The sequence below is a fragment of the Sceloporus undulatus genome, chromosome 2, assembly GCF_019175285.1.
Source record: "Sceloporus undulatus isolate JIND9_A2432 ecotype Alabama chromosome 2, SceUnd_v1.1, whole genome shotgun sequence".
NCBI lineage: Eukaryota > Metazoa > Chordata > Lepidosauria > Squamata > Phrynosomatidae > Sceloporus > Sceloporus undulatus.
Window position 1 is genome coordinate 5,106,489 of NC_056523.1, and position 27,610 is coordinate 5,134,098.

Genomic DNA, 27,610 nt, shown 5'->3' on the forward strand with positions numbered 1-27,610 from the left:
ACAAGGTATTTACCAATTCTTCTTATGTGCCTCATAGCAAAACAGTAGTTTCCTAGGGCTTGGGGCATTTCTTGCTACTGTTTTAAAACAACTTGCTAGCTCATGTTGCCTAACATTTGCAGTAAAAATGAATATGCCGTTGTCGATTGTTAACATGGATACTTTTAATTGTAACTGTCATTAAGATGAAGCCATGGGAAACCTGAAAAGTATGCTCCAAGTATTATTATTATTATTATTATTATTATTATTATTATTATTATTATTATTATTATTATTACTATTATTAATATTATTATTACTTATTTTTATTATAATATTTTTAATGCTCATGATCTGTAATATTTCAAATTTTTGGAATAGGCAGTGCCAGACCTCTGTTGTCGATTGTTAACATAGATATCTGGCATGGATAACATGCCAGACCTCTCCTCCTGGTTCAACCTCAAAGAAGACCAGCTTTTTTTCATTTCATCAAAAATGAAAGCTGGCAACCACAGGCATCAGGTGACTAAGAGGGGCAGGAGTTATTTGGTAGGGTTACCTTGGGCATGTCCTCTTTTTCAGGGCTAAAAGTTCATCTTCTTGTGCTAACTGGGAACCACAGCTTTTACAGTTCTGCAAGGGGGGGACAGATATTACAATTACTGTGTTTTTAAAGAAGAGCTGGACAGAACTTTGGAAAAAAGAAGGGAAAATACAGATCTCAAGGCAGCTTTCTCTTACTCTGGGAAGGCTCTGTCAGATCTCTGCAGAGCTGCTGAGTTAAGTTGTAACTAAAATTTACTTGCAGCTTCTTGGACTGGAGTGAACATTTGCTATTGATTTCTTGGAGCAAAGGAGTCTTCTAAAATGTCATATTGGGAGGCAATATCTGAAATATCAGACCTTCCACACAGAACTCTGAGTTCAAAACAGATTGCAGATGGACCCTGAATCAACGGGAAAGGAAGAATTATCTTTGGCCAAAGAGATCCCTCCTTTCTCAAGAACAGCACAGCCAAGCCATTTGAATCAAGCGGAACAACTTTATTGATAAAAACAGAGGCTTTATAATTTACACAGGTTAGAAAAAGCAATTTAGCACCAGCTCTAAACCACACCTGGCACACACATTTGCGGCTCTCAAGAGGAAACCAGATTTTTTTTTTACAAGCAACCCAAGGGTTATAACACAAGTGAATTGGATTTTAATGCTTTCTTCTGGAAAAACTGCAGTTTTTGCTCATTGTGTGCGTGTCTCTTTCTGTGTGATTCTCTAGTTCTGCTTCAGGGTCAATCCACGAAGAGGCTGTGTGTGACATGAACCAGCAAGTATCCCCAAAAGTCCTCAGAAGCAGCACTGTGCATAGCTGGGAATGAACACATATGGTGAATAATGATTTTCCCAGCCAGAACAGTATTCAGGATTGCAAGTGTGGTTGCTTCGTGGATTTACAAATGGCACTGCAAGAGTCTGAGTTTTATTTTCAAATTCTTTTCTAATTATGCACAAAGTTGGAATTTGCCTTTTTTCATAAGAGCTGCAAGTTTGGGTCAACATTTATATCATGCTCTCACAATCACTTTCTTGGCCAATGAGTCCCATCAGGGTAGAGATGAAGTTGGTATTCTTTGCCCAGTGTATATCACTTTAAACACTCATTGACAATGAATTTCACCAACTATTTTAATGTCCGTTCCCCTGGTTTGGATGAGATCCTTTCAGGGTGCATGTAGATTGGTTTTTGTTTAAAGAACCCAAAAGAACTGGGTGTCATCCACAACTCTGCCCACCTGGCAGATTGCTCTTAACTCCAGTCAGTGAAGCATAAGTCCCAACACAGGTCCTAAAAGGAATCCACTGCTCATATTCCCTCCATTTCAAGAACAGGTCAAGTATTTCTTTTCTCTCCCTCCTTCCTGTTCTTGAACCAAATCTGTGGATTTCCTCCATTCCTTCCACGATTGTTCTGCTGAAATCAGATTTTCAAGAGGGAGGCGTCACTCGCTTGACATTTGATTTGCAGGCTGCTCAGAAGGCACCACACTGGGTTTGTCTGGAAACAGAATCACAGATCACAGCCAGCAATGAAAAGGAGCCCATCAGAGATCCTCCGCTCCCGCCCTCTGAACCAAGGATGGGGGTCTGGTCCATAAACCAAGGGCAGGCAAAGTGCAACATACAGGCCACATCCAGCCCCAAGGTTGCTTTTGTGGGAACTAGGACTACTCCTTGGGTCAAAAGATGTCCCCAAATGCCCTTTAGAAGTTGAGGCATTCTCTCCATATTTTGCCCCCTTCCGTGAAATTCTAATCTAGGCCCACAAAAGGAATTTTTAAAACCAGAAGTAAACTGGAAGTGATTTCCTATCACTTCCAGTTTTGAAAAGAAAAAAAAAGCCCTCTCCAGGGCACACACTGAGTATCAGTGTGCTGCTTAGCTGGGTTGGAACTGCAGCTTCCATCATCCCTCACTATTGGCTAATCTGGGTAGGCCTTGAGTTGGAAGCTAGTGATATCACATTCCCCCACCCTAGATTAGATTGCATTTCTAGTTAGCATACTGTTACAGTTGCTCAGAAGTTGTCAAAATCACTTTTGAGGACCAGATCTCCCAGAATCCTCAACTAGAAATGCTAGCCAGGGGTTTTTCTGTGTTGTTGTCTAACACAGTTAAGTTTTCCAAGCCCTGTGGCTTTTGGCTTCAATGCAACTCTGGCGCATAGCTGAACCCTCTGTTTCACAACCATAAGGAAATAGTTTTTGTTGTTGCTGTTATTTGCTGTCCTTGGCTTTGACTTATGGTTACTTCAGGAAGAACAGACTTCAAAGTCACTTTGTTATTAACAACCTTGTTTGGGTTTTACAAAGGTGGCTGTCTTCTTTTCCTACTAGAGCTAGGAAACAGTAATGGCTACTCACTGAGATGGTTTATTAAAATAATAAAAAAGTACTTGTGCATATTACCCTGGTCATAATGGCTCTCTGGCATCTTTAGACTCTGTAGCATGACGGATGGAGGCAGGGGGCTCCTCTGATGTTCTGTTTATTGCATTTTGGTCCTCTAGGTGTTTTGGACTTCCAACTCACCAGAAGTCCTAGCCAGCTTGGTCAACCATTAGGAATTCTGGGACCTCATGTCTAAACCATCTGGAAGACCAAAGTTGGGGAACTAGGGCTTAGGACTTTCCAGGAGGGATCTGATTGGTTCCAGTCAGCAGTTCAGCTGCTGTATTTTGGGCAAACTAAAAAGTAGCAATGAGAAGGTGAAGTAGTCTGATTCAAATGTATCAGTTCAGCCAGCTCAAACCCTTAGTTGGGATGGCTTTTCCTGTAGTTTGCATCCATTGCTCCAGTTCTAGTCTCTGGTGCTGCCAAAAAAGCTTGCCCCATCTTCAGTATGACACTCCTTCAAATACTCAAACAGCCCTATCATATCACCTCTTAACCTTCTCTTCTCCAGGCTAAACATAACCAGTTTCTCCTCATAAGGTATGAGGCACAGGGAATACTTAAGATATTCAGATATTTAAAGATGGCAGTCACCTCTTGGTCTTCTCTTCTCCAAGCTGAACATAATCAACTCCCTAAATCATTCTTCATGAGGTTTGGTTTCCAGACTTTTGATCATCTTGCTTGCCTTTGGACATGTTTCAGGTTGTCAACATCTTTCTTGAATTATGGTGCCCAGAACTGGAAACAGTATTTCAGGTGAGATTTGACCAAAGCAGAATAAGAGTGGTGCTACTACTTTGCTTGATCTGCTTACTATGCTCCTGTTGATGTAGCTCAGAACTGTTTTGGCTTTTTGGTCCCTGCATCACACTGTTAATTTCACATTCAGTTTGGAGTTTCCTAAGACCATGAGATCCTTTTCACATCTCCTGCTTTCAAGCCAGATGTCACTCATCCTATATTTGTGCATTTCTTTTCTTCTTGCCTAGATGTAGTTGTTGTGTGTCTTCAAGTCACTTCTGTTTTATGGTGACCCTATCACAGGGTTTTCTTGGGCTGAGAGTGTATGTGACTCACCCAAGGTCATCCACTGGGTTTCCATGGCTGAGTGGGGAATCAAACCCAGGTTTCCAGAATAATGCAGTATCTTACATTTATTCTTGTTGACATTGATTTTCTTAGTTTTAGTCCAGCTCTTCAATCTGTCAAGATCTTGAGGTCCTTCTCTGCCACTCTCCTAAATGCCTTTTAGGAGGGGCTTCTTGTTTGAGACTGGGGGGGTGGGATTGTGGGCAGCACCACATTCAAAGAATGTTAAGAGGTGATATGATAACCCTATTTAAATATTTGATGGGATATCATATTGAGGATGTAGCACGTTTGTTTTCTGCTGCTCCATAGAATAGGACCTGGAACAATGGTGCAAGCTACAGGAAAAGAAATTCCACCTAAACATTAGGACCTTTTACTTACTGATGTAGAAGACTAGCCCAGCCACCACCAGAAGACCCAAAGCAATGGCCCCCACGACGCTTCCGACAATGGGCCACACTGGTCCTGAAATTGAAGAAAAATGGTTGAAGGAAGAACTTAAGCTATCTCAATCCCCTCGCAGTTATAAGAGAGGGCAGTTCAATATCTGAAAGAGGGAGGAGGAAGAGCAAATTTATTGCAGCAACTGAATAGGAAGAAACAAACTCATCTCCTCAACTCTTTGGATCATAGTTAGATCAGCTAAGTAAAAACCACTTTGCTACCCAGTGCATACTGATCTTGTCTGATTTTGGAAGTTAAGCAAGGTCAGACCTCATGAACCTTTGGATGGAAGATCACCAAGGAATACCAGTGATTCCTAGGTAGGGCAAGGAAAGAAATTGTACATAAAACCCCAGAGATTCACATCTGCCAGTCAGAGTTGCTAACATTGAATTAGAAGTGAAATAGGGTTCATCCAAACTGGGAACTAAGTGCAGATTCAATCAGCAACACTTAACATCACTTCCTGTTTCCATATTCACACAATCGTTTAATATACATGCATGCATGCATACATACATAAATATAGTCTACTTGCTGCTATGTGACTTCAAGTCATTTCTGATTTAAGGTGGCCCTATGGCAAACCTATCATAGGGTTTTGTTCTTATTATTTATTGTGCTGAATGAGATTGCCTCCAAACCCCTACTCCACATACAACAAGACAGTTTTCTGGCACCTTAAACTGAAATGTCACTTAATATTTTAGAAAGATGTCTGAACTGACCCTAGAGCCAAAAACACCTAAGGGGAAGTAACTGTCATACAGTATATGTAACCCTTAAAACCTCTAGTACTCCAAGTATTAATTTAGTATTAATTAATCAATCAAGGTATTATTAAAAAGTCCTGGTGACAAAGTGGTTAAATGCCAGTACTGCAGCCACTCACTCACACACCATAAGATTGTGAGTTCAATGCCAGCCAAGGGCTCAGAGTCGAGCTTACACTTTGCAAACCACATAGTACATCAGTAAGCAGTACAGAAATGTACTTCCTAGTGCTAAAGGTAATGAAACCTGATTCTTCTTTTTAAAAAATTAAACTGATACAGAATGCGACATTATATATTGACCATGAGATATGTTTAGTTTTTATTATTGTAAGTTTTTTCTTTTCATTTTCTGTTTTTGAATAATAGAATCATATAGTTGGAAGAGACCACAAGGGCTATCCAGTCCAATCGCCTGCCAGGAACTCACAACCAAAGCACTCCTGATAGATGGCCAGCCAGCCTCTGGTTAAAGACTTCCAAAGCAGGAGACTCCACCACAATCTTAAGCAATTTGTTCCACTGTCAAACAGCTTTTACTGTCAGGAAGTTCCTCCTAATGTTGAGGTGGAATCTCTTTTCCTGCAGCTTGCATCCATTGTTCTGGGTCCTAGTCTCTGGAGCAGCAGAAAACAAGCTTGCTGCACTCTCAATATGACACCCCTTCAAATACTTAAACAGAGCTATCATATCACTTCTTAACCATCTCTTCTCCAGGCTAAACATCCCCAGCTCCCTAAGTCTCTCCTCACAGGGCTTTATGGTTTCCAGACCCTTCACTATTTTGGTCGCTCTCCTCTGGACATGCTCCAGCTTCTCAACATCCTTTTTAAATTGTGCTGCCCAGAACTGGACACAATATTATTCCAGGTGAGGTCTCATCAAAGCAGAATAGAGTGGCACTATTACTTTCCTTGATCTAGATACTATACTTTTATTGATGCAGCCTAGAATCTCGTTGGCCTTTTTAGTTGCTGCATCACACTGTTGACTCATGGTCAACTCATGGTCTACTAGGACTCCTAGATCCCTTTCACATGTAGTCTTGTTAATCTAGGTGTCCCCATCCTATAGCTATGCATTTCAGTACCTTACATTTTTCCATGTTGAAATTCATTTTATTAATTTTGGTACCGCAAAATCTTGTTTTCTGTTTTTCTGGGTGTTTTTCTTTTTCTTTTTTTTTTTTTTTTGGTATTATGTGTTAATGAAATTTTAAAAAGTAAAATAAAAAAATACTGAACAAGGAATTTTGAGGGTTTTCTTTCTCTCATCCCCTTTTTCCCACCTCTCTTCTCTCTCTCCCCCATCTGAACAATTTTGCAAAATAGTGGGGCGAGATATGGGATGATTGCTTCTCCCATCCCCTTTTCCTCTCTCCTCTGCTTGTGCCGACACACACAGAGCACTGCAGGTCCAACCTAAAACATGTAGGTAAAGGAAATGAAAAGGAGAGGGCTGGCAGCCTACAAAGTAGGCACGTTAATAGACCATATTAGAAGACCAGAAAAACCCAGATTTTGTTCTTGTTCTTTCTGATTGTATTTAAGAGATCCATTCATGTATTGTTTTTATCCCAGAATATTTTCTGTCAGCTCCTGGTACAATCAGAGACGTTTTATACCAGCTCCCCGGATCGGATATCTTTAACATAGTATAAAATTGGAAGGAACAGGAACAAAACTGGGGACTTTTCAATTAGTCTGGATGTACTCATTAAAAAAAACCCATCCTGCTGGGAGGAACAAAAAAATACAGGAAAGGAGAGGGATTGTCTGTGCCTTCAAGTTCTTTCTGACTTATGGCAAACCTAAGATGAACCTATCATGGGTTTTTTTTGGCAAGATTTATTCAGAGGCGGCTTGTTATTGCCATCCTATGAGGCTGAGAGTGTGTGACTTGCCCAAGGTTAGCCAGTGGGTTTTCGTGGCTGAACCAGGATTTGAACCTTGGTCTCCATCCAGAGTTATATGCAATGGTGAAATCACACCATGCTGGCTTATTAAACTCTCTCTGTGTGTGTGTGTGTGTGTGTGTGTGTGTGTGAAATGTCATGTCCCTCATCTGGATTTTGAAAACAAAGGTGGTAATTATAGGACTATAAACCATGATGTCGCAATGTATTTGGCCAATTTAGAACTGCCAATAGTATGGCAGTTCTTGGAGGGGAGATCCTCAAAGAATAATACTAGTGAGCTCTGACGAAGGAATGTAAACCATCCTATCACCCTGACAGCTAGTATGGTTTAGTGGTTTCAGCATTGGACTAGAACACTGTAGACTAGGGTTCACATCTCCAGGTGGCCATGGAAACCCATTGGGTGACCTTGTGCAAGTCATACTCCCTCAGGCTCAGGGTAAGGCATAATGAGAGTCAATGCCCCTCTCCGTCACTCAGAACCAGGAGTCAATCTACTGCTCAAGATCTCACCAGACCACCTCGAGACTATGTGAAGAGGTTCCCGCAAAGCAGCATGGTCCACGTGGCACTCATAGTGCTCAGCTTCCCTGGGGTCCACCTGGATCTCAATCTTGGCCTGGTAGGTTCCGTCTGCGTTGGGAACGACATTAACGTGGTGCAGTTCATCTTCCACCATTTCCCCATCCTTTAGCCAAACTGCCCTTATATCCTTGGGAAAGAAGCCGTCCACTTTACAGACAAGAGTTTCTAGGGTACTGTTGACTGACTTCTCTATCACCAGCACCTTTGGGGGCTCTGTAGCAAAAGCAACATAGGCAAGGATGGAAAGAGAACATTTTATGTCACCAGGCTTTTACAAATTGACTAGCGTTGGACTTTTCATGCTCTATGGTGCTATGTTTAAGGTTTGTATATGAAGTGGGACGTTGGGATCTGCTAGGTTTTGGTTCCAGGCAAAATCTGTGGATGCTCAAGTCCCATTTGGTACATTGGCATAGTGAAATGGTGTCCCTTACATAAAATGGCAAAATCAAAGTTTGCTATTTGAGGAAAACATATTCAAGCCAGGTATGATATGTATGATATTCAAGCCATGGATGCAGAATCCGTGGATAAGGAGGGCTGACTGTATTCTTCCATTGAATTTTAATATTTGTAATGTCAAATGCTTTAACTTTATAAATTGTCAAATAAATATAAATTGTATGAAATTGTAGAATAAATATAAATTGTATGAAACCCACTGGATGATCTTGGACAAGTCACTTTCTGTCAGCCTAAGGGGAAGGCAATGGCCAGCCTCCTCTGAACAAATCTTGCTAAGAATACTCCATGATAGGTTTGCCTTAGAGTCACACAAGTCAGAAATGACTTGAAGGCATACGACAACAATGACAATAGATTCAAGCGTGTTGTCTGCTGCCTCCATTTTCACGTAATGGACGCATAGTGTCTGCATTTTGCGGTGCATCCGTTATGTCATTACTGCACCATTGGTGCACTTGCGACATAACTAGGGCACCAGTAAAAGAACCCAGAAAAACCAGGTTCTTTTAACTCCGGAAGGATATTGTGTGGTCTAGCGGCTGTGGCATTCCTCTGGAGTTAAAATGGGCACCTGCAGACCGCCATTTTCAGGCGGTCTGTACTGCACAATTGTTACCTGGCCAGATAGCCTATCGCCTAGAGTAATTTTAAAGTATAAATATGATTTCAAACCTAACCTCTGCGCATAGAGCCAGCATATAAACTGGCACTTTGTGTATGTTCTGTAACATCCTCAGACCTACAAGTCTGAGCCACTCCAGCTTTCCACAGTCTTCTCTTAGGACAGGTAATTATAGCCCCATTGCACCCCCTTAAACGCTCCACTATCCCTTTTCCATATTTCCATGTTCGTTAGCTCTGTATGCCGTTTTTGTTTGGATTATTATCTTGTGTGTGTAATTGCACTCTGCGTATTTTCTAAATATAAACCTTCTTAATTCACACAGAACCTAAAGTCCTCTTAGTTAGTATTAGTATATATTGGTGCCCAAGGTTACCAAAGCCTCTTGCAAAGCTATTTTCTGCACCATATGAAGTATCACTGACTTCACTGGTGTCACTGGTGTCCTCCCTCACCAGTTCTTTGGCTAACAGGCAAGACTCAGCCTCTTCCTCTCTTCTTCCTCTTCCCGAGTTAATGATGTGCAAACTACCTTTGAACTCAAGGTGCAGCAGCTGAAGCAAGTCAAAGATGAAGGCGGAGGGGGCAAGCAAAACTAGGACATTTAGATAATTCTCAGTTCTTTTGTCATTTTAACCTTTGTTGGTTTATAGCTGCCTTGAGTCCCTGTACTGGGAGGAAGGCAGGATGATGATGATGATATTAATTTTTAATTGTTTCTAGAATATACACCTCCTGCAGGGTTTTATTTATTTATTTTAATTAATCTGGTTATTCTGTACAGCGCTGTACAGATTATTTTAATAACTCTGATTATTCTGTACAGTGCTGTGTAAATTTACCGTGCTTTATAAGTAAAGTTTAATATAACATTTGAAAAACAGCTGAAAAAGCAGGAAGGTAGAGGATTCATCAGGACTGGCCTTGCCAAATCTGGTCAGCTAGAGAGTATGACATATATCTCTGGAAATCCAGAACCACACTTTACCCACTCCTTGTTTAAAGTATTAGCTCTGAAACAAGTAGTCTTTGGAGAGGAGCAGCAGCCAAAGACTTGTGTAAGCTCCCAAAACTCACACCCGGTACCCATTATCAAAGGGACCAGAACACCCTAGTTGAAACTGATGAAACATCAAGATATTGAGCTGCAAGGCTCCTGCAAGGGAGCAGATAATAAGTGCCTCAGGACTGGCTGGAACTTGGAGAAAGGAATCAGCTCTTGAATGTTGATGGTGTCTGCGTGAAGGGTTAGGAAATTGCCCTGCTCCCTGAGCCAAAGCAATCCCTCCTGATTCTCTTTCACACTACAGTACTCATTTATACCATTTTCAACTGCTATGGTTTTGTCCAACACAATCCTGAGATTTATAGTTTAGGAGGATCTAAGGGCTCTCTGGCAGACAAGTCTGAAGATCCCCCAAACTGAAAATTCCAGGATTCCACAGGATGGAGCCTGGGCATAGATAGAGTTAAAGTGGTACTGAGGTACTATAACTGGGTAGTGTAAACATTACCTCTTGAGAGGTGGTTCTTTCCCAGCTTCTAGAACACATTAAATGGTATATTTTTATATTTGGTTCTGGCTGAGGTGTTGCCTGTCTACTTCTGGTCTTTTTCACACTACAGAATTATAGCAGTTTGATTGTGCTTTAACATCCACAGCTGTATTCTGTAGCATCCTGGGGTTTGTAATTTGTGGAGTCACAAGAACTATTCTCTGGAAAAGAAGGCTAAATCTGCCATGAAACTACAAATCTAAGGGTTCCAAAGGGTGCAGCCATGCCAGTTAAAGTAAGCGTTGAAGTGATATAATTGTGTAGTGCAAAAAATTAGTCCCACCCCTCTTCCCATTTTGTTAAGACTCCATTCCTCTACAGGTTGAATATTCCTTATCCAGAATTCTAAAACCTAAAACTGTCCACATGGGTGGGTTAGACAGCGACCCCTTTACTTTCTGATGGTTCAGTGTACATGAACTTTGTTTCATGCAAAAAAAATATTATGTACAAAATTAATTTCAGCTATATATATAATGAGCATATGAAACATAAATGAATTTCATGTGTAGACTTGGGTCTCATCAAGATATCTCACTATGTATATGCTAGTACAGTCAAGGCCTCCTCAGACACAGATTTCTTATCCACAGATTCAACTATCCATAGCTTGAAAATATTCCAAAAATATATACATTCCGAAAAGCAAACCTTGATTTTATTATTTTATATAAGGGAAACCATTTTACTTGCATTTCAATATGCCACTGTATATAATGGGACTTGAGCATTCACAGATTTTGGTATGCACAAGGGGGTACTGGAACCAAACCTAAAAGATACCAAGAGCCCACTGTATGCCAAAATCCCCCCAAATCAAAAATAACTCTGGTATCAAACATTTCATAAGGGAGACTCAATCTGTTTCATAGCTTCCTTCAACTGTTTCAACTCAAAATATACTCCTTCTATCACACTGGTAGTGTTGTTATTATTGTGGTGTCTTCAAGCTGTTTCCGGTTTATGGTGACCCTATCACTGGGGTTTATTGGCATGTTTCTTCAGAGGGGATTTACCATTGCCATCCTCTGAGGCTGAGGGAGTATGACTTGTCCAAGTTCACATGTTTCTGTGGCAAGTCAAAACTGAGTAGTGTAAATCTCCAAATGGGGAGTTATGCATTGATTGTGCTACACAAATCTTGTGTTCAGCAGCAATTTTGCACAGTTAAACCAAAGTAGCAAATGCAAGTAAAAAGTCCTCTGGCTGACTGTTGCCTGGCATGGGCCATAAAAACAACCTAGGATGGCACATCTCCGATGCCACACATAGCCCACAGGCCAAACTTTGCCCACCTTGATCTAGGACTTGGACTATCATCACTTGCATCATGTATTGAGATTTGAAGTGTATCGTCAACCTCTATATCCTCACCTGGAGCAGGAGGAGGAGTCGCTTTTTGGGACTCCAGATGTCTCCGCAGCCATCCGATACAGGTCCGACCCCAGAAGACTTTCCTATGCCTGTATGTATCCCAGACACCTTCCCACTCGTCTGTCTCTTTTCCATCATAAGCCTCCCGGTGATATATATTCTCTGTCCCATCATCACTTAACTCACAGCCGTCGATGCACTGCAAGGTGTGAAACCCTGAGAAAGAGACAGACACAGAGTGAAGGAAGCAGAAACAGACAATGGGCCCAGGCTCCAGTGGTTGGTGGGAATGTGTGAGATGGCTGCTCCCACACTTTGGGACTCCCCCCTTAAGAAAGCAATTAAAAGGAAAATCAACTCATTTGAGATGTGGTGCTGGAGAAGAGTGTTGAGGATACCGTGGACAGCCAAAAAGACAAACAAAAGAGTCCGTGAACAGATCAAACCTGAACTCTCCCTGAGGCAAACATATGCTGAAGTCAGAGCAAGCTCTCTTGAATTGTTTAAAACAGGTGTGCACAACTACAGAGGTTGTCTTTAATTTCAATTTTGCTTTCACCTGGGAGGGCATACTGGAAGGGTTGTGATGCTGCTTCCAGACTCCAACCACCACCTGGACCTATTTCAGCCCTTTCTACACTTTCTTTGGGGTTCAGAAGGGCCAAGGGCCTTTGGAGAGTTGGGGAAAGCAAACCACCACATTTGTGGGTGGTTTAGGGGTTGTTTGGCCAGTTTTAAGGAAAAACAAAAATAAAACATCAGCCTGAAGCTTTTTTCAAAAACTGAAGGGGAGGTCTCATTTGGGATTAAAGCAGAATATCACTCACTCACTCAATCAGATACATATTTGAATGAATGTAGCTCCCCATATGAACCTGCAATCTTTAGGACAGTCTCTTAATTCCCTCCAACTATAGACATGTCTCAGTTAACATAGTCTCTGACAAAGAAACACTTTTTTACAAAATGTTTTTACAGGAATCCAGCCCACCCAACTCCCTTTCTTGTCTTCTACCTTGAAGTTTTGTTGCACAATCAGCATTGGGAGAAGAAAGACAGCCATTCAGTGTGGGTTGCAGCAGTGTGTCTGCATTAAACAACACAATCAAGCTTCACCTGGGGAAAAAATGGGGTTCTACTCTAGGTGACTGGGTGTGCTTACATACAACAAGCAAGGTGAACAGCAACTGCCGCTAGAACCACTAACTGAGCATGTGTGAAGAACAAAATGAGAGAAAAGAGAAGCAAGTAACCCTATCTCACCAGCTGCCCTGGCATGTTAAAAAAAACAAAAACCACATAGATCTACATGTTTAACCACTAAAATGGAAATCCAAAGAAAAGTGGAGGCTGTTGGGGAAGAAAAAAAATCATCCTGGGATGTATTTTGGAAGGAGCTGCTTACCCTTGACATTGCAGAGAGAGGGACTTTCATCACTGCCGTCTTTGCAATCATGGCTCCAGTCACAGATGTAACCCCACAGAACGCAGCCCCCGTCTTTACACTGGTACTCGGTGGCGAAACAGGTGCCTTTTCCACTGCTACCATCTACAAGGAAGCAGAAAAGGTAAGCAGTGTTGGGTTTTAGTTCTTTGCCTCCTCCCTTTCTCCATGGGTCTTTTTCACACTATACAAAGAATGCTATAACTTCCGTAGAACTGACATGGCAACAGCCAGTGGAATCCTGGGATTTGCAGTTTAGTGAGGGGGGGGCATAGGTCCAAAACACACTGCAGAACTAAGCCAGTCTGAGACCACTGTAGCTGCCTTCGCTCAATGCTAGGGAATTCTAGGAACTGTAGTTTTGTGAGAGATTTAGCCATCTCTGTCAGAGAACTCTGGAGCCACAATAAACTGCAATTTATTGTAGTTTATTGCCCTGGCACTGAACCAGGGCAGTTAAAGCAGTCTCAAACTGGATTTTTTCTGCAGTGTGCTTTGGATCTTAGAATTGTCAGCCAGCGTGATCTAGTGCTTCAGTGTAGCGTATGTGCCTTCAACTTGCTGGTCAGCTTAGCAAGCTGCAGGCACATATGTTATAATGCCATGGGGGCAGAGAAGCACCAACTTGGGTCTGGAAGTATAACCTCAAGTTTACCCTGTAGCAGCAGGTAGTCCTGAGCTTTACAAACTAGGCATATGGCTGGTTTAGAGTGGGCTCAAGCTCAGGGGCTTCCATGTTAGTAGGTCAGTCAGCTTTGGGTTTTAGTAAGAACTTTTAAAAAGTTATCCAAAGTATGCCTTGGCTCCAGAAGCTGTCCAGCCCTCCCTGCTTTCCATTTGTCACTGCCATGGGCCCTGATGGAGAGAAGAGCAGCTAACATCTGATAATCTTAATCCTCTCCCCTAGAGCCATCCCTTTTGACTTATGTTTCCTCTGTTTTTAGAACATTAGCCTGACAGGAGGAAAATGTCAAATTTTCTGGGAGACTTTTTGGCTGAAAGGGAGGATATAAATGCTCTCAATAAGTAAATATATAACCAAACAACACATTTTAATATTAATATACAATTATTCAGGGGAGGGGGGAAAAACCTACCCCACAAGATGTATAAAATCAACACCGCAAGAAACACATGGAACACATCATCTTACAGTGTCACCCAGATGAGTCATAATAGTTAATTAGTAAATAGAACTTTACATCAATTACTGGGTGCAGGGACGTAGCTAGGATTTTAGGAAGGGGAGGGTCCAGACTAAGTGCCACCATTATAATGGGGCTTGAGTGTGGCAGCGCAGCAGCACACACCATTCATTTTTCTAATGGAAGGGGGGTGGGTCCGGACCCCCAGATCCCCCCCCCTTGGCTACATCCCTGCTGGGTGAACAACTGCTGGATAATGCAGGCCACTATTACAATAAAAACAATTCATCAATGGGGCCCATGTTACGTAGAAACACATTTTGGGAGAAAGGGGGGGATATAAGTGCAATAAATAAACAAAGAAATATATAAACAAAACAATGTGTTTAGCCCTTACCTTTTTTCAAAGCTATTCCAGGTATTATTATTATTATTATTAGTAGTAGTAGTAGTAGTATTTTCTTATATCCTGCCTTTCTCCCAATACAGGGGCTCAATTGAATTCTCTATCTCTCCCCACAAGGTTCAGAGCTTTGGATAGCTCCTTTAAAAACTGGACTAAAATCCAGAGCAGATTCACCACCCTATTCTCATGGAAGTGGTCAATCGCCGCTGGGGCAGTTAGGCAATCTAGGACGATCCTTGAGTTCAAACCTGTCATGGACAGACAGGCCAGGTGGCCTCAACTCACCCCCGGAGCTACTGTAGTATCTCTCCAAAACCACCAGGAAATGTCCAAATCCCTCGTCGTTCAGGTTTGCCAGGGTGGACTGAATGTCCCAGTATTTTTCTACTAAGCCCACACTCTGGTTCATCCAGGGAACCAGGGCCCGCATCTTTCCCACGACATTGTCGTAGCGTTCAATGGGCTGCCCATCCAGGTAGCCCACTTCCACGTACCGCGGCAGCCCCGCGATGGCCTCCGAGATGTACGTGCGGAAATAGTAGAGGGTGTGCGAGGAAGATCCCCCTGCAAAGGAAGGAAGAAGAGCCCGGTTGGAAAGGGTCTACATCAAAGGTGAGGAACCCCTTTCAGTTGAGGGTAGTAATCCACGTCAGGGAGGTTCTCAGGGGTGGAAGCGTCCAAAAATAAAAATAAAAATACCAGCATGTTTTTGGTTTAAAGCTCCTCCTGCAAGTAACTAAAGGCAACAAAGCTAGTTTTTACAAAGTTTATTTATGCATGTCCAACCACCCCTTTTCCTTCTTGTCTAGATGGAATTATTTTTCTTTCTGCAGTACCAGCATTGGTAGGATGGTGAAGGAGAGCTAGAGAATCACAAAAGAGTGGGATTTTATCTAGCCTGTTTACAACAGGCAAGATGAGCAGCAAGTGCCTCCTAGAATCCTGTATCAAGTATATGTAAACAGAAAAACAGAAAAAGGAGGAAAGCAGATGAACTTGCATCATCAGTAGTTTTTTGTGGGTTTTTCAGGCTATGTGGCCATGTTCTGGAAGAGTTTCTTCCTGACGTTTCGCCAGCATCTGTGGCTGAGGTGCCAGCCACAGATGCTGGCAAAACATCAGGAAGAAACTCTTCAAGAACATGCCCACATAGCCCCAAAAACCCACCAAAAACTATGGATGCTGGCCATAAAGCCTTTGACTTCACACTGCATCATCAGTTTTCTCCAGCATGTTGAAAAAACATATCCATTTGTCCTCCAAAATTGAACTCATAAAAAAGTAGAGGCATCCTTGCATGCAATTTGGAAGAAGTCTTCAGATTGTCTTGAGACAGTTCAAAATGTTTCTGTTTACTTATACAAGACCTTCCTGAGCTTGCTTCATTTCCCATGTGCATTTTGAATAATTTTGTTAATTAATTATGAATAAAATTTGTACTAAAACATGTTGAACTGCCCTTTTTTGTGGTGCAGGAACCTATCCCTATTCTTTCAATGTTATTTCTGCCTCTGGAAGCAAATTTCCTTTTAAAGAAATACAGTTCTGGAACACATCTACAGGTTGAGTCTCCCTTATCCAGAATTCCAAAATATTCCCAAATCCCAAATTGTCCACATGGGTGGGAATTCAAAATGAGTTTAATAGATTAGAACGCTGGGCCAAAACTAGCAAAATGAATTTCAGTAGGTAGAAATGTAAGGTACTACACTTGGGCAGAAAAACTTCAGTGAATAGATGTATAGGATTGGGGGGGGGGGCTGGCTTGACAACAGTATAGGCAAAAGGGATATAGGGGTCTTAGTGGACCACAGGCCAATGTGATGTAGTGGCTAAGAAAGCCAATGCAGTTCTAGGCTGGATCAATATCAATAGCAGTATAGTGTCTAGATTGGGGGAAGGAATAGTGTCACACTATTCTGCTCTGGCCAGACCTCACTTGGAATGTTGTGTCCAGTTCTGGGCACCACAATTCAAAAAGGATGTTGACAAGCTGGACCATGTCCAAAAGTGAAAGGTCTAGAAATTATGCCCTGTGAGGAGTAGCTTAGAGAGCTGGGTATGTTTAGCCTGGAGAAGAGAAGATTAAGGGATGACATGATAACCATGTTTAAAAATTTAAGTGATGTTACATTGAGGATGGAGCAAACTTATTTTCTGCTCTTCCAGAGACTAGGACTCACAGCAATGGATTCAAGCTACTGGAAAAGAGAGCCCACTTAGCATTAGGAAAAACTTCCTAAGACACTCCTTATAGGGCATCTCCACCATTTTGGTTATCTTCCTCTGAATACGTCCCAGCTTCTCAACATCCTTTTTGAATTGTGGTACCCAGAACTGAACTCAGTATTCCAGGTAAGGCCTGACCAAAGCAGAATATCTTTCCAGTATCTCAGCATGGATACTTCATCACTGCCTTAAACTTAATATGACAAGACAGAACTACTCATTTTTCCCCAACACAAAATAAAAATTTAAAAAATTATTCATCATATTATATCGTCGTCATCATCATCATCATCATCTGTATCCTGCTCTTTTTCCAGAACTGTTAATAATATTCTAGGTGTTCTACTAAGATTTCCAGATTCCTTTCACATGTACTGTTGTCAAGACAGGTCTTACCCATCCTATATCTAAGCCTTTCATTTCTCCTGACTGTGTAGTACTTTACATTTCTCCCTGTTGAAATTTATTTTGTTAGTGTTGCCCCACCCCCTAATCTATTATGGTCATTTTGAATTTTGATCCTGTCCTCTGGGGTATTAGCTACTCCTCCTAATCTGGTGTCATCTGCAAATTTGATAAGTATGCCCTCTGAGGAACAGATGTGGGACCAGAGTTAGATAGGATGTCTGTCTTAATTTCCAAACAGGAAAATATATCTTCTTTCTCTCCCTGTTTGAATGACAAGCTGTGAGCAAATGTGGTTGTTATTTAATATCTAACATTTAATGACATTGTCAGGGGCTGTCCCTAAATTTCAGATTTTGGCTTGAAAAACCTCCAGCCTAGGACAACCATCAACTGGCAACCTAGAGTCTCCTTCTTTGGAAGTTTTAAAGACAGCAGCTTGATGGTCATCTCTCAAGAGCACTTTCTATCTTCCTGCATAACAGGGGGTTGGACTGGATGACCCTTGGAGTCTCTTCCAATTCTATGATTCTAAACATGAAGAAGTCCTTCCTAATGGTAAGAGATTTTTTCTGCAGCTGGATGGCTCCCTCAGAGGTTTCTAAACAGAAAGTGGATGGATACCTCTCAGGGCTGCTTTAACTGTAGACGCTTGCCCTGGCAGGGAGTGAACTAGATGGCCACTGGAGTACTTCCCAACTGTATAATTCTTACAGTTCTTAGAAAAGGACCATTTCTGAGGAAAGCATCTGGTCTAGGTTTAGGCACGGGGGGAGAGATAGGAGGGTAGTCACAGAGTAATCACTCTGTAATTACAAGCATGTGATGGAAAGTTTATTGAGTCTGTTTACTGGCTGCATTTTTCAACCACCCCAGTAACCAGTTTGGTGGGTGGGTACCAAATTCCTTATTTGCACAAAACTCTGAAACACTGCTCCCTTGCTCAACTATAAGAGCATTTAAAATAAGCCACGGAGATTCCTGTGCCTTTTTGGACCGAAAACTATGCCAGTATACAGATTTTGAGACATTTTTATTCTGCTCTGCGTTTCTATATAAGGACTTGAAATCTCTATGCCTTGGCACCTCCCAAACAAAGTTAAAGAGATGGGAGGGCAGCGTGGGGCTCTCCATATGTTGTGAAGCTTCAACTCCCAGGATATTCATAGAATCGTAAAATTGAAAGATACCCCAAGAGGCCATCCAGTCCGACTCTATTCTGCCATGCAGGAACAAAGAATCTAAGCACCTCCGACAGATGGCCATCCAGCCTCTGTTTAAAAACCTCCAAAGATGGAGACTCCATCATACTCCAAGGCAGTGTGTTCCACTGTCAAACAGCTCTTACTGTAATCATAGAATCATAGCATCATAGAGTTGGAAGAGACCACAAGGGCCCTCCAGTCCAAGCCCCTGCCATGCAGGAACTCTCAGTCAAAGCATCCCCGATAGATGACCATCCAGCCTCTGTTTAAAGACATCTAAGGAAGGAGACGCCACTACACTCCGAGGGAGTGCATTCCACTGTCAAACAGCCCTTACTGTCAAGAAGTTCTTCCTAATGTTGAGGTGGAATCTCTTTTCCTGGAACTTACATCCATTGTTCCACATTCTAATCTCTGGAGCAGCAGAAAACAAGCTTGCTCCCTCCTCAATATGACATCCCTTCAAGTATTTAAACAGGGCTATCATATCACCTCTTAACCTTCTATTCTCCAGGCTAAACATCCACAGCTCCTAAGTCTTTCCTCATAGTGCATGGTTTACAGATCCTTCACAATTTTAGTCGCCCTCCTTTGGACATGCTCCAGTTTCTCAACATCCTTTTTGAATTGTGGTGTCCAGAACTGAACACAATATTCCAGGTGAGGTCTGACCACAGCAGAATAGAGTGGGACTATTACTTCCCTTGATCTAGACACTATACTTCTATTGATGCAGCCTAAAATTGCACTGGCCTTTTTAGCTGCCGCATCGCATTGCTGACTCATGTTCAACTTGTGGTCTACTTGGACTCCCAGATCCCTTTCACACGTAGTTTCATTCAGCCAGGTGTACCCCATCCTATATCTCTGCATTTCATTTTTCCACCCTAAGTGCAGTACCGTACATTTCTCTGTGTTGAAATTCATTTTGTTAGCTTTGGTCCATCTTTCTAATCTGTTAAAGTCAATCTGAAGTTTGATCCTGTCCTCTGGAGTATTAGCTACTCCTCCTAATTTTGTGTCATCTGCAAATTTGATAAGTATAAGGACAAAAAGATTTTTATATCAAGATCCAGAGGGCCAGAAGTTGTCAGCCTTGGCATAATTCAACCTATTGTCCACACCTGACCTTAGCCAAAAGTCCAAGGAGCTAAAAGTAATACTTCATCCAGTAATACTTCATTACTGGAAAGATAATTTTTATCCACTGGTGACCCAATGGATACAAAATTTAACAGTGCTTGCAACATTTTAAAGAATGATGTACTGTATAGATAAAATATACAAATGGATTTGGTCAGCTCTTATAGAAGCCTATGACAAATGTGGTTAGTTTTCCTCCTTATGTGTGTTTTTTCCAGATTTTGTTATACTAGAACATTATTGTGTGTAACTAAGATCCCTTTTGAATGTAAATAATTTTTTAAAAATCTGCCCCTTGTTAGCATACCTTGTACTGTATTTTTGGGTTCCCCATACTTTCATATCTCATATCTGAAGAGAGCATGCTTTTGAGAGATCGGTGGCCTTTCTTGAACACTATGTTCCCAGGAGAAACAGTCAGGTTCCCAGGAGAAACGAAATATATTCCAAAGCATGTGTACATCCAGGTAAACCATCAGATCAAATGTACGAATTAAGTGCTCCTTCCTTTCTCCAAGTCATCTGCATTTCCTCTCACAACATGAGACAAAGTTTATCATCTCGGCTTTCAAGGAAATTTCTGGCTTGATCTGCTCTAGGACCCATTTGTTTGTCCTTTTGGCTCTCCATGGGATCCTCAGCACTCTTCTCCAGTCCCATATCTCAACTGTCCAGCTCTCACATCCATACATGACAATAGGGAATACAATGGCTCGTATGATTCTAATTTTTGTGCTCAGTTGTGTATCTTTGCAATTTAGGATCTCTTCTAGTTCTTTCATAGCCTCTTAACTCTCTTAACACACCCCAAAACTCTCTTAACTCACCCCAATACCAGGAGTTCTCTTCAGTTAGTACTGGTAAAAAAGGTGCAAATGGTCCAAAGGTTACCCAAGCTTCTTGCAAAAGCTAATTATGGCCCCATACAGACAGACCAAAATAAAGCTGCTTCGGGTCATTTTGGAGGTATGCTGTTTATGCATGAATCCTAAGAGGCCAGAAGCTGTGCCAAAGCCACACTCCAGTGCTTAGGACTGGAGGGTGGCTTTGATGTGGTTTCCAGCCTCTTAGGACACATGCATCATTTAATCAGCATACCTCCAAAGTGACCCGAAGCAGCTTTATTTTGGCCTGTCTGTATGGGGCCTATCTCAACGTTTTAAGTAACACTCATAGTTAGTGGGGACCCCTCCAGTCCTTCCCCCCACCTGTCTTTCAGTAACACTCTGGTCTGTTTGAATATAGCCATACATAGGTTAACAAAACCTCTGACAAAAAAGCTATTTTTAAACAAAGTCATTTTAGACCCACTCAGTTCCTCTTTCCTCCTCAAGCTTTGTCTAGCTGGAACTTTTAACAGCATCCCCATTGTGAGGATGATGGAGGAGGGCTGGAGAAATACAGATTTTCAGTGTGGGACACAGCAGCAAGTCTGCAGTAAAAAAATGCAATAAAGGTTGAGTGTAATTCTTCTCTAGCTGATCCTACTGTAGTTTTGTACAGGGAAAGTAAACAGCAGCTGCCCCCACAAATCTCTTTTGTTGCGTAATGAGCAAAACAAGAAGAAAAGGGGAGAGCACATAGGCTTGCCTCACCAGCTATCCTGGCATGCTGAAAAAGCATAGATTGGTAGGTTTGGCTTTCAAAATGGATATCATAAGAAAAGTGGAGACTGTTGAAAGAAAGAAAGAAAAATCCCTGGGTACATTTTGGAAGAAGCCTCAGAGTGGTCTCTGAAAAATTCGAAATATATTTATATTTACTTAGGCAAGGCTTTCTTGAGCTGGTTGTTTTTTTAATTTCACATTTCATTTCATATGGTAACTTCAAGGCACGGGGGAGTGTGTTGAATCATGCTGAACTGTTCTTTTTTGTGGTGTAGGAAACTATCTCTGTTCTTTGCATGCTATTTCTGCCTCTAGGACCAAACTTTCTGTTGAAGAAGTCATGCTCAGGAATGCATCTACTTTGTTAAACTGACATATACTTATAATTGTTTCTCAGGAATTTGAGTTCCTGGTGTTGTTGTTATATTATAGCAACAGACACTTGATGTGTACAGAAAAGTGTGCTAGGTCATAGAATCATAGAGTTGGCGCAGACCCCAAGAAGCCATTCAGTCCAACCCCATTCTGCCATGCAGGAACTCGCAATCAAAGCACCCCCAACAGATGGCTATCCAGTCCCCATTTTTAAACTTCACCACCCTCCGAGGCAGCAGCATATTCCACTGTCAAGCAGCTCTTACTGTCAGGAAGTTCCTCCTAATGATGAGGTGGAATCTCTTTTCCTAAAGCTTGAATCCATTTCTCCAGGTCCTAGTCTCTACAGCAGCAGAAAACAAGCTTGCTCCATCGTCAACAAGACAAATATTTAAACACGAACCAGTATGGTGTTGTGGTTTGAGCATTGGATTATGACTCTGGAGACCAGGTTTTGATTCTCAACTTGGCCATGGAAACCCACTGGGTGACCTTGGGCAAATCACATGTTCTCAGTCTCAGGGGAAGGCAATCTTGCCAAGAAAATCCCATGATAGGGTTGCCTTAGGGTTGCCATAAGTCAGGAGCAACTTGAATGCACAAAACAACAACAATCACGTCAAATGTCTCTTCCGCAGGCTAAACATACCCAGCCCCCTAAGTGTCTCCTCATAGGGCATGACCTCTAGACCTCACAACTTTTTGGTCATCCTCCTCTGGACACACTTCATCTTCTAAACATCCTTTTTGAATTGTGGCGACCAAAAGTATTCCAGGTGAGATCTGACCAATGCAGAATACAGTGGCACTATTCTTTCCCTCATGCCCAGAATGAAACCAGATAACCCTGGTCAGATGGAATTTTACAAAGAATGCGGAGAGGTCCCTTCAGGGGTGGCTTTGATGTCAGGAGAGCTGTGAAGCTAATCTGAGGTTCAGTCCAAATATTAAAGGAACAACCAATCTGTCAAGCCTGCTTTAGCTGCCAATTCCTGCATTTAGCAAAGGGCTGGACTAGATAGCCCTTGGGATCCGATCCAGTTCTTCAGTTCTATGATTCTGAAGGAAAGGGAATCACTTTGAGCCATTAGTGTCTCCCACAACAATGTGGTATTGGTTCCATTCTGGATTTTAGTCCAAATTTTAAAGTTCTGTACCCCATCTTCCCAAAGACATTCAGAGGATGGCATAGCTATTAAAGTTGGATTAGGCTATTGCTACACTGCAGAATTAATGCAGCTTGAGACCTGTTTAACTCTCATGGCTCCACCCTATGGAATCCTGGGATTTGTAGTCTGTTGTGGCACCAGGGTCCTCAGACAGAGAACATTTCACATAACAAATCCCAGAATTCCATAGCACTGAGCCATGGCAGTGTCAAACTGGGTTAATTCTGCAGTGCAGCCACAGAGCACATCCCATACCTCCCTGATATGATTTGTTGTTTTTGCTGTATGCCTTCAAGTTATTTCCAACCTATGGTGATCCTAAGGTGACCCTATCACTAGGTTTTCTTGTCAAATTTCTTCAGAGAGGGTTTGCTGTTGCATTCTTCTGAGGCTAGTAGGTTTCCATGTCCAAGCAGGGATTTGAACACTGGTCTCAACAGTCCTAGTTCAATGCTCAAACCACTATACCAGCCATGTGTAAACCTTTAAAAGCTCTCCTTCCTTGCAAAAACACCCACAACCTGCCACAAGGGATCTTTTCTTCCAAAGCACCACAAACTGACACCAGTGTTGTGACCAGAAGACAGTAGGTGAAAAACCAGAGACAAAGGACTCCTTCACAAAACACCTCTTTCCCCCAAAACCATGTAGGGAATTCAAAGCATCCAGCTATCGAGGACACCTTGAAGTCTGTCTTGAACCTTGTGCTACGAACACCAGAGCCAAGCCAGAGAAAAGGTGCTTTGCCTTGGGGCTGTTTACAAAACACACAAATCCAGATTGTCCCTGAAAGTGGGTCTTCCCTCTCCATGTGCCATACCTACATACACAAAACCTACATTGCACAAAGACAGGGCTGCCTGCAATTCTGTATCCCCAGAGCTAGCCAAAGGGAATTGACCAGAATCAGTGATTCTCAAAATTTGGTCTTCCAGATGTTTTGGATTTCAGCTCCCAGAATTCCCGACAGTTGCCCAAGCTGGCTGGGGCTTCTAGGAGTTGAAGACCAAAACACCAGGAGGACCAAAGTTTGGGAACCACTAATGATCCCTACAATCCGAATTTTAGTGTTCAGTGCTACATCTTGACACTTGAAGATTTTGTCTAGTGCCTTCATAGCTGCCCTTCCAAATCCTAGGAGGTTATCACACGGAGGAGGTAACCATCCTTTCCTTGTCGTTAAACTGTGTTAATTGCACAATGGGGGAAAGATTATCACACCCGGTGGGCGTATCCCGTTCTTCTGCTGTCTGTAAACAGTAATGGACCAGTAATTTGGTATTAATGGGAGGTTCTGTTCTCTCTAAGATTCTCCAGCGCAATTCCGCCAGAAGTTGACCACAGAGTTGTGCTGGAGAAAATAGACATTCCTAGAGAAAACACTTCTCTAGGCACGATTCTGTGATCAACTTCTGGCAGATGTGGACCACAGAGTTGTACTGAAGAACCTGGAGATTCCTAGAGAGATACAGTATTCTCTTAGGTAAAAAAGAATAGACTTTTTTTATTTGTAGTTTTCCCACATTCACGGGGGTCCTTAACCCCAGGGAATGTGGAGGGACCACTGTAATTTCAAAATTCTGCATCTGCAGAGCCAGCCCAATGAGAGCCAGCAGGTGTAGTGGTTTGAGCATTAGACTATGACTCTGGATAGTTTGATTCCTCACTTGGCCATGAAACGCACTGGGTGACCTTGGGCAAGTCACACTCTCTCAGCCTCAGGGGAAGGCAATGGCAAACCTCCTCTGAACAAATCTTGCCAAGAAAAGCCCCATGACAGGGTTGCCTTCAGGTCGCCACAAGTTGGAAACAACTTGTAGGCACACAACAACAACAACAACAACAAGAAAGTTAATTCAGGTCCAAAACACACTGCAGAAATAATCCAGTTTTAGACCACTTTAACTGCCCTGGCTCAGTGCTAGGGAATCTTGGGAATTGTAAGTTATTGTAGCACCACAGCTCTCTCACAGAGAAGGCTAAATGTCCAAAGATCTCTCTACACACACGTTGTTGGTGTTTCTCTACATGTCATTTCTGACTTATGGCCACCCTGCCTGAACCTATCCTGGGGTTTTCTTGGCAAGGTTTGCCTCTGCCTTCCTATGAGGCTGAGAGAGTGTAGAATCACAGAACCGTAGAGTTGGAAGAGACCCCAAGGGCCATCCAGTCGAACCCCCTGCTATGCAGAAACTCTCAGTCAAAGCATCCCTGACAGATGGCTATTCAGCCTCTGTTTAAAGACCTACAAGGAGGGAGACTCCATCGCTCTCTGACAGAGTATGTTCCACTGTCAAACAGGGTTTACTCTCATGAAATTCCTCCTAATGTTGAAGTGGAGTCTCTTTTCCTGTAGCTTCCATCCATTGTTCCAGGTCCTGTTCTCTGGAGCAGCAGAAAACAAGCTTGTTCCCTCTTCAATATGACATCCCTTCAAATATTTGAACAGGGCTATCATGTCACCTCTTAACCTTCTCTTCTCCAGACTAAACATACTCAGCTCCCCAAGTCTTTCCTCATAAGGCATGGTTTCCAGGCCCTTCACCATTTAGGTGGCCCTCCTTTGGACACGCTCCAGAGTGTGACTTGCCCAGTGGGCTTCCATGGCTGAACAGGGATTTGAACCCTGGTCTCCCAGAGCCCTAGGTCCAACTTTCAAACCACTACACCTCTCTCTCTCTCTCTCTGGCTGCAAACATACTGCAGAAGCAATCCAGTTTGACGAGGGAAACCACACTTGCCTATAGGGAAACACTGGGAATTACTTGCCCATTGGGATAAACTGGGGAATAGTTTTTGTGGGGTTTTTGAGCTATGTGGTCACATTCTAGAAGAGTTTATTCCTGACATTTCACCAGCATCTGTGGCTGGCATCTTCAGAGAATGCTGAAGATACTTGCCTATAGGGAAACATGGCAGAATAGTTGTCCATGGGACTTCATTGGGGAATACTTGTCCATAGGGATACATTGGGGAATACTTGCCTACAGGAAAACATTGCAGTACTTACCCATAGGGATACATTGGATAACATTTGCCTATAGGGAAATATTGGGAATCACTTGCAGGGAACATTGCAGAATAGTTGCCCATAGGGATACAATGGGAGAGGTCCCTGCATATAAGACACAGGAAACATTTATGGGCAAGTATTCTGCAAGGGTTCCCTATGGGCAAGCATGCAATTTATTGTAGTTGTTTAGTAACCCCTCCCTCTTCCAGGGTCTCCAGGGTCTCCTTTCAAGCCCTTGACCCCCAGAGCCAACTCAAAGGGGGTGAGGCTAGATGACCCCCAGGTGTCCCTCCCTGCAAACCACCCCCAGGAAAGTGCTGGGCCCCAGCAGAGGCTACTCACCGGAGGGTCCCTGCAGGAGGAAGGCAGCCGCCCCCAAGAGCAGAAAGAGACCCATCCGCTCCCTTCAGCCTCCTTCCACCGACTGCAAACTGGCAAAGAACCCTCTTCGCAGGAGCTCGGCTCCTGATTGGCCGTTGGCTCCAAGGGCGTTCTACCAATAGGGTGGAGGGGGGGGGGAAACCGGTATCTCCTGCCGCGTCATCAGTTGCTGGGTAGATTTCTGTTGGAGAGGATGGCTCTCAGCCAGGGCTGCATCCAACTGGAGGGATAACCCGGTTTGACATCGCTTTAACTCTTTTTCTGGCTCAAGGATATTGAATTCTGGGAGTTGGAGTTTGAGGAGGTGGAGAAGTTTGTGATCTAGTTTGATAAGAGGGAAGTCAGTGGTGAAGAAGAAGAAAGAAGAAGGAGAAGAAGTTACATTTCTTTATTATTATTATTATTATTATTATTATGAATTTACTACATTTTAAATAAACGTATATATCTTTTGCAACTCAACATAATTCTATTGGTACCTTGCTTCACAGTCCAAAATTTACAGCGCTATATAAATTTACATTTATATTACATTTATATATAATATTTATATACAATATTATATATATATTATATTATATTAAATGTAAATTTACAGCGCTATATAAATAAAGCTTAATAATAATAATAATAAATTAATGCTATCATTTACATTGCATGACTGAATCTGTCACTAGCTTCCATTTGTTTCATTATTATTATACTGTATATAATCTCAAACTATAACAACAATATATTATTATGATTAAATCCCAATCTATAATAATAATAACAACAATAATAATATATTTTATATATTATCCCAATCTATAACAACAACAATATATTATTATGATGGTGATTAAATCCCAATCTATAATAATAATAATAATGATAATAACAATAATATAATATTATTATTATTATATATAATCCCAATCTATAACAACAAACCATATTATTATTATTATTTAACCCCAATCTATAATATATAACCCCAATATTATTAGTATTATTTATATAGCACTGTAGATTTGCACAGCACTGTACATAAAACAATAATAATAATAATAATAATAGAATCCCAATAATCCCAATCTATAAAATAATAATTTATTATTTAATCCCAGTCAATAATTATAATAATAAAGATTCATATGGACTTTCTGAGAATGAAGGTGATAAGATGACTATTGGTTTGGAAAATGAGTATGAGTTCTCATCTCTAGAAGAAGTGTAACCTTTACTTTCCAAACAATGATGTTTGGAAACAGTATATAGCTGCAGGAAAGATAGCTGGAAGCTATCCCACCAAACCCTCCTTTTTCTCTATTATATAACTT

The 27,610-nt window shown here is 41.9% G+C and overlaps 1 protein-coding gene across 3 annotated transcripts; it reads right to left on the reverse strand.

Annotated features, from left to right (window-relative positions):
- Positions 1 to 543: 543 nt before the first annotated feature.
- Positions 544 to 26,365, reverse strand: LOC121924140 (major histocompatibility complex class I-related gene protein-like). Of its 3 annotated transcripts, none has more exons than XM_042455286.1 (7): positions 26,250 to 26,365; positions 15,047 to 15,325; positions 13,172 to 13,315; positions 11,767 to 11,982; positions 7,686 to 7,962; positions 4,411 to 4,494; positions 544 to 2,039 (listed from the first exon to the last, which is right to left on the reverse strand). In XM_042455286.1, the coding sequence occupies exons 1-7, from the start codon at positions 26,302 to 26,304 to the stop codon at positions 2,015 to 2,017; spliced, it is 1,080 nt and encodes a 359-aa protein (XP_042311220.1). In that variant the 5' UTR covers positions 26,305 to 26,365; the 3' UTR covers positions 544 to 2,014. The 3 variants fall into 3 exon arrangements, with proteins under 3 accessions (XP_042311220.1, XP_042311221.1, XP_042311219.1); XM_042455285.1 differs by having other exon boundaries at positions 546 to 2,039; positions 7,678 to 7,962; XM_042455287.1 differs by lacking the exon at positions 4,411 to 4,494 and having other exon boundaries at positions 7,678 to 7,962.
- Positions 26,366 to 27,610: the final 1,245 nt, after the last annotated feature.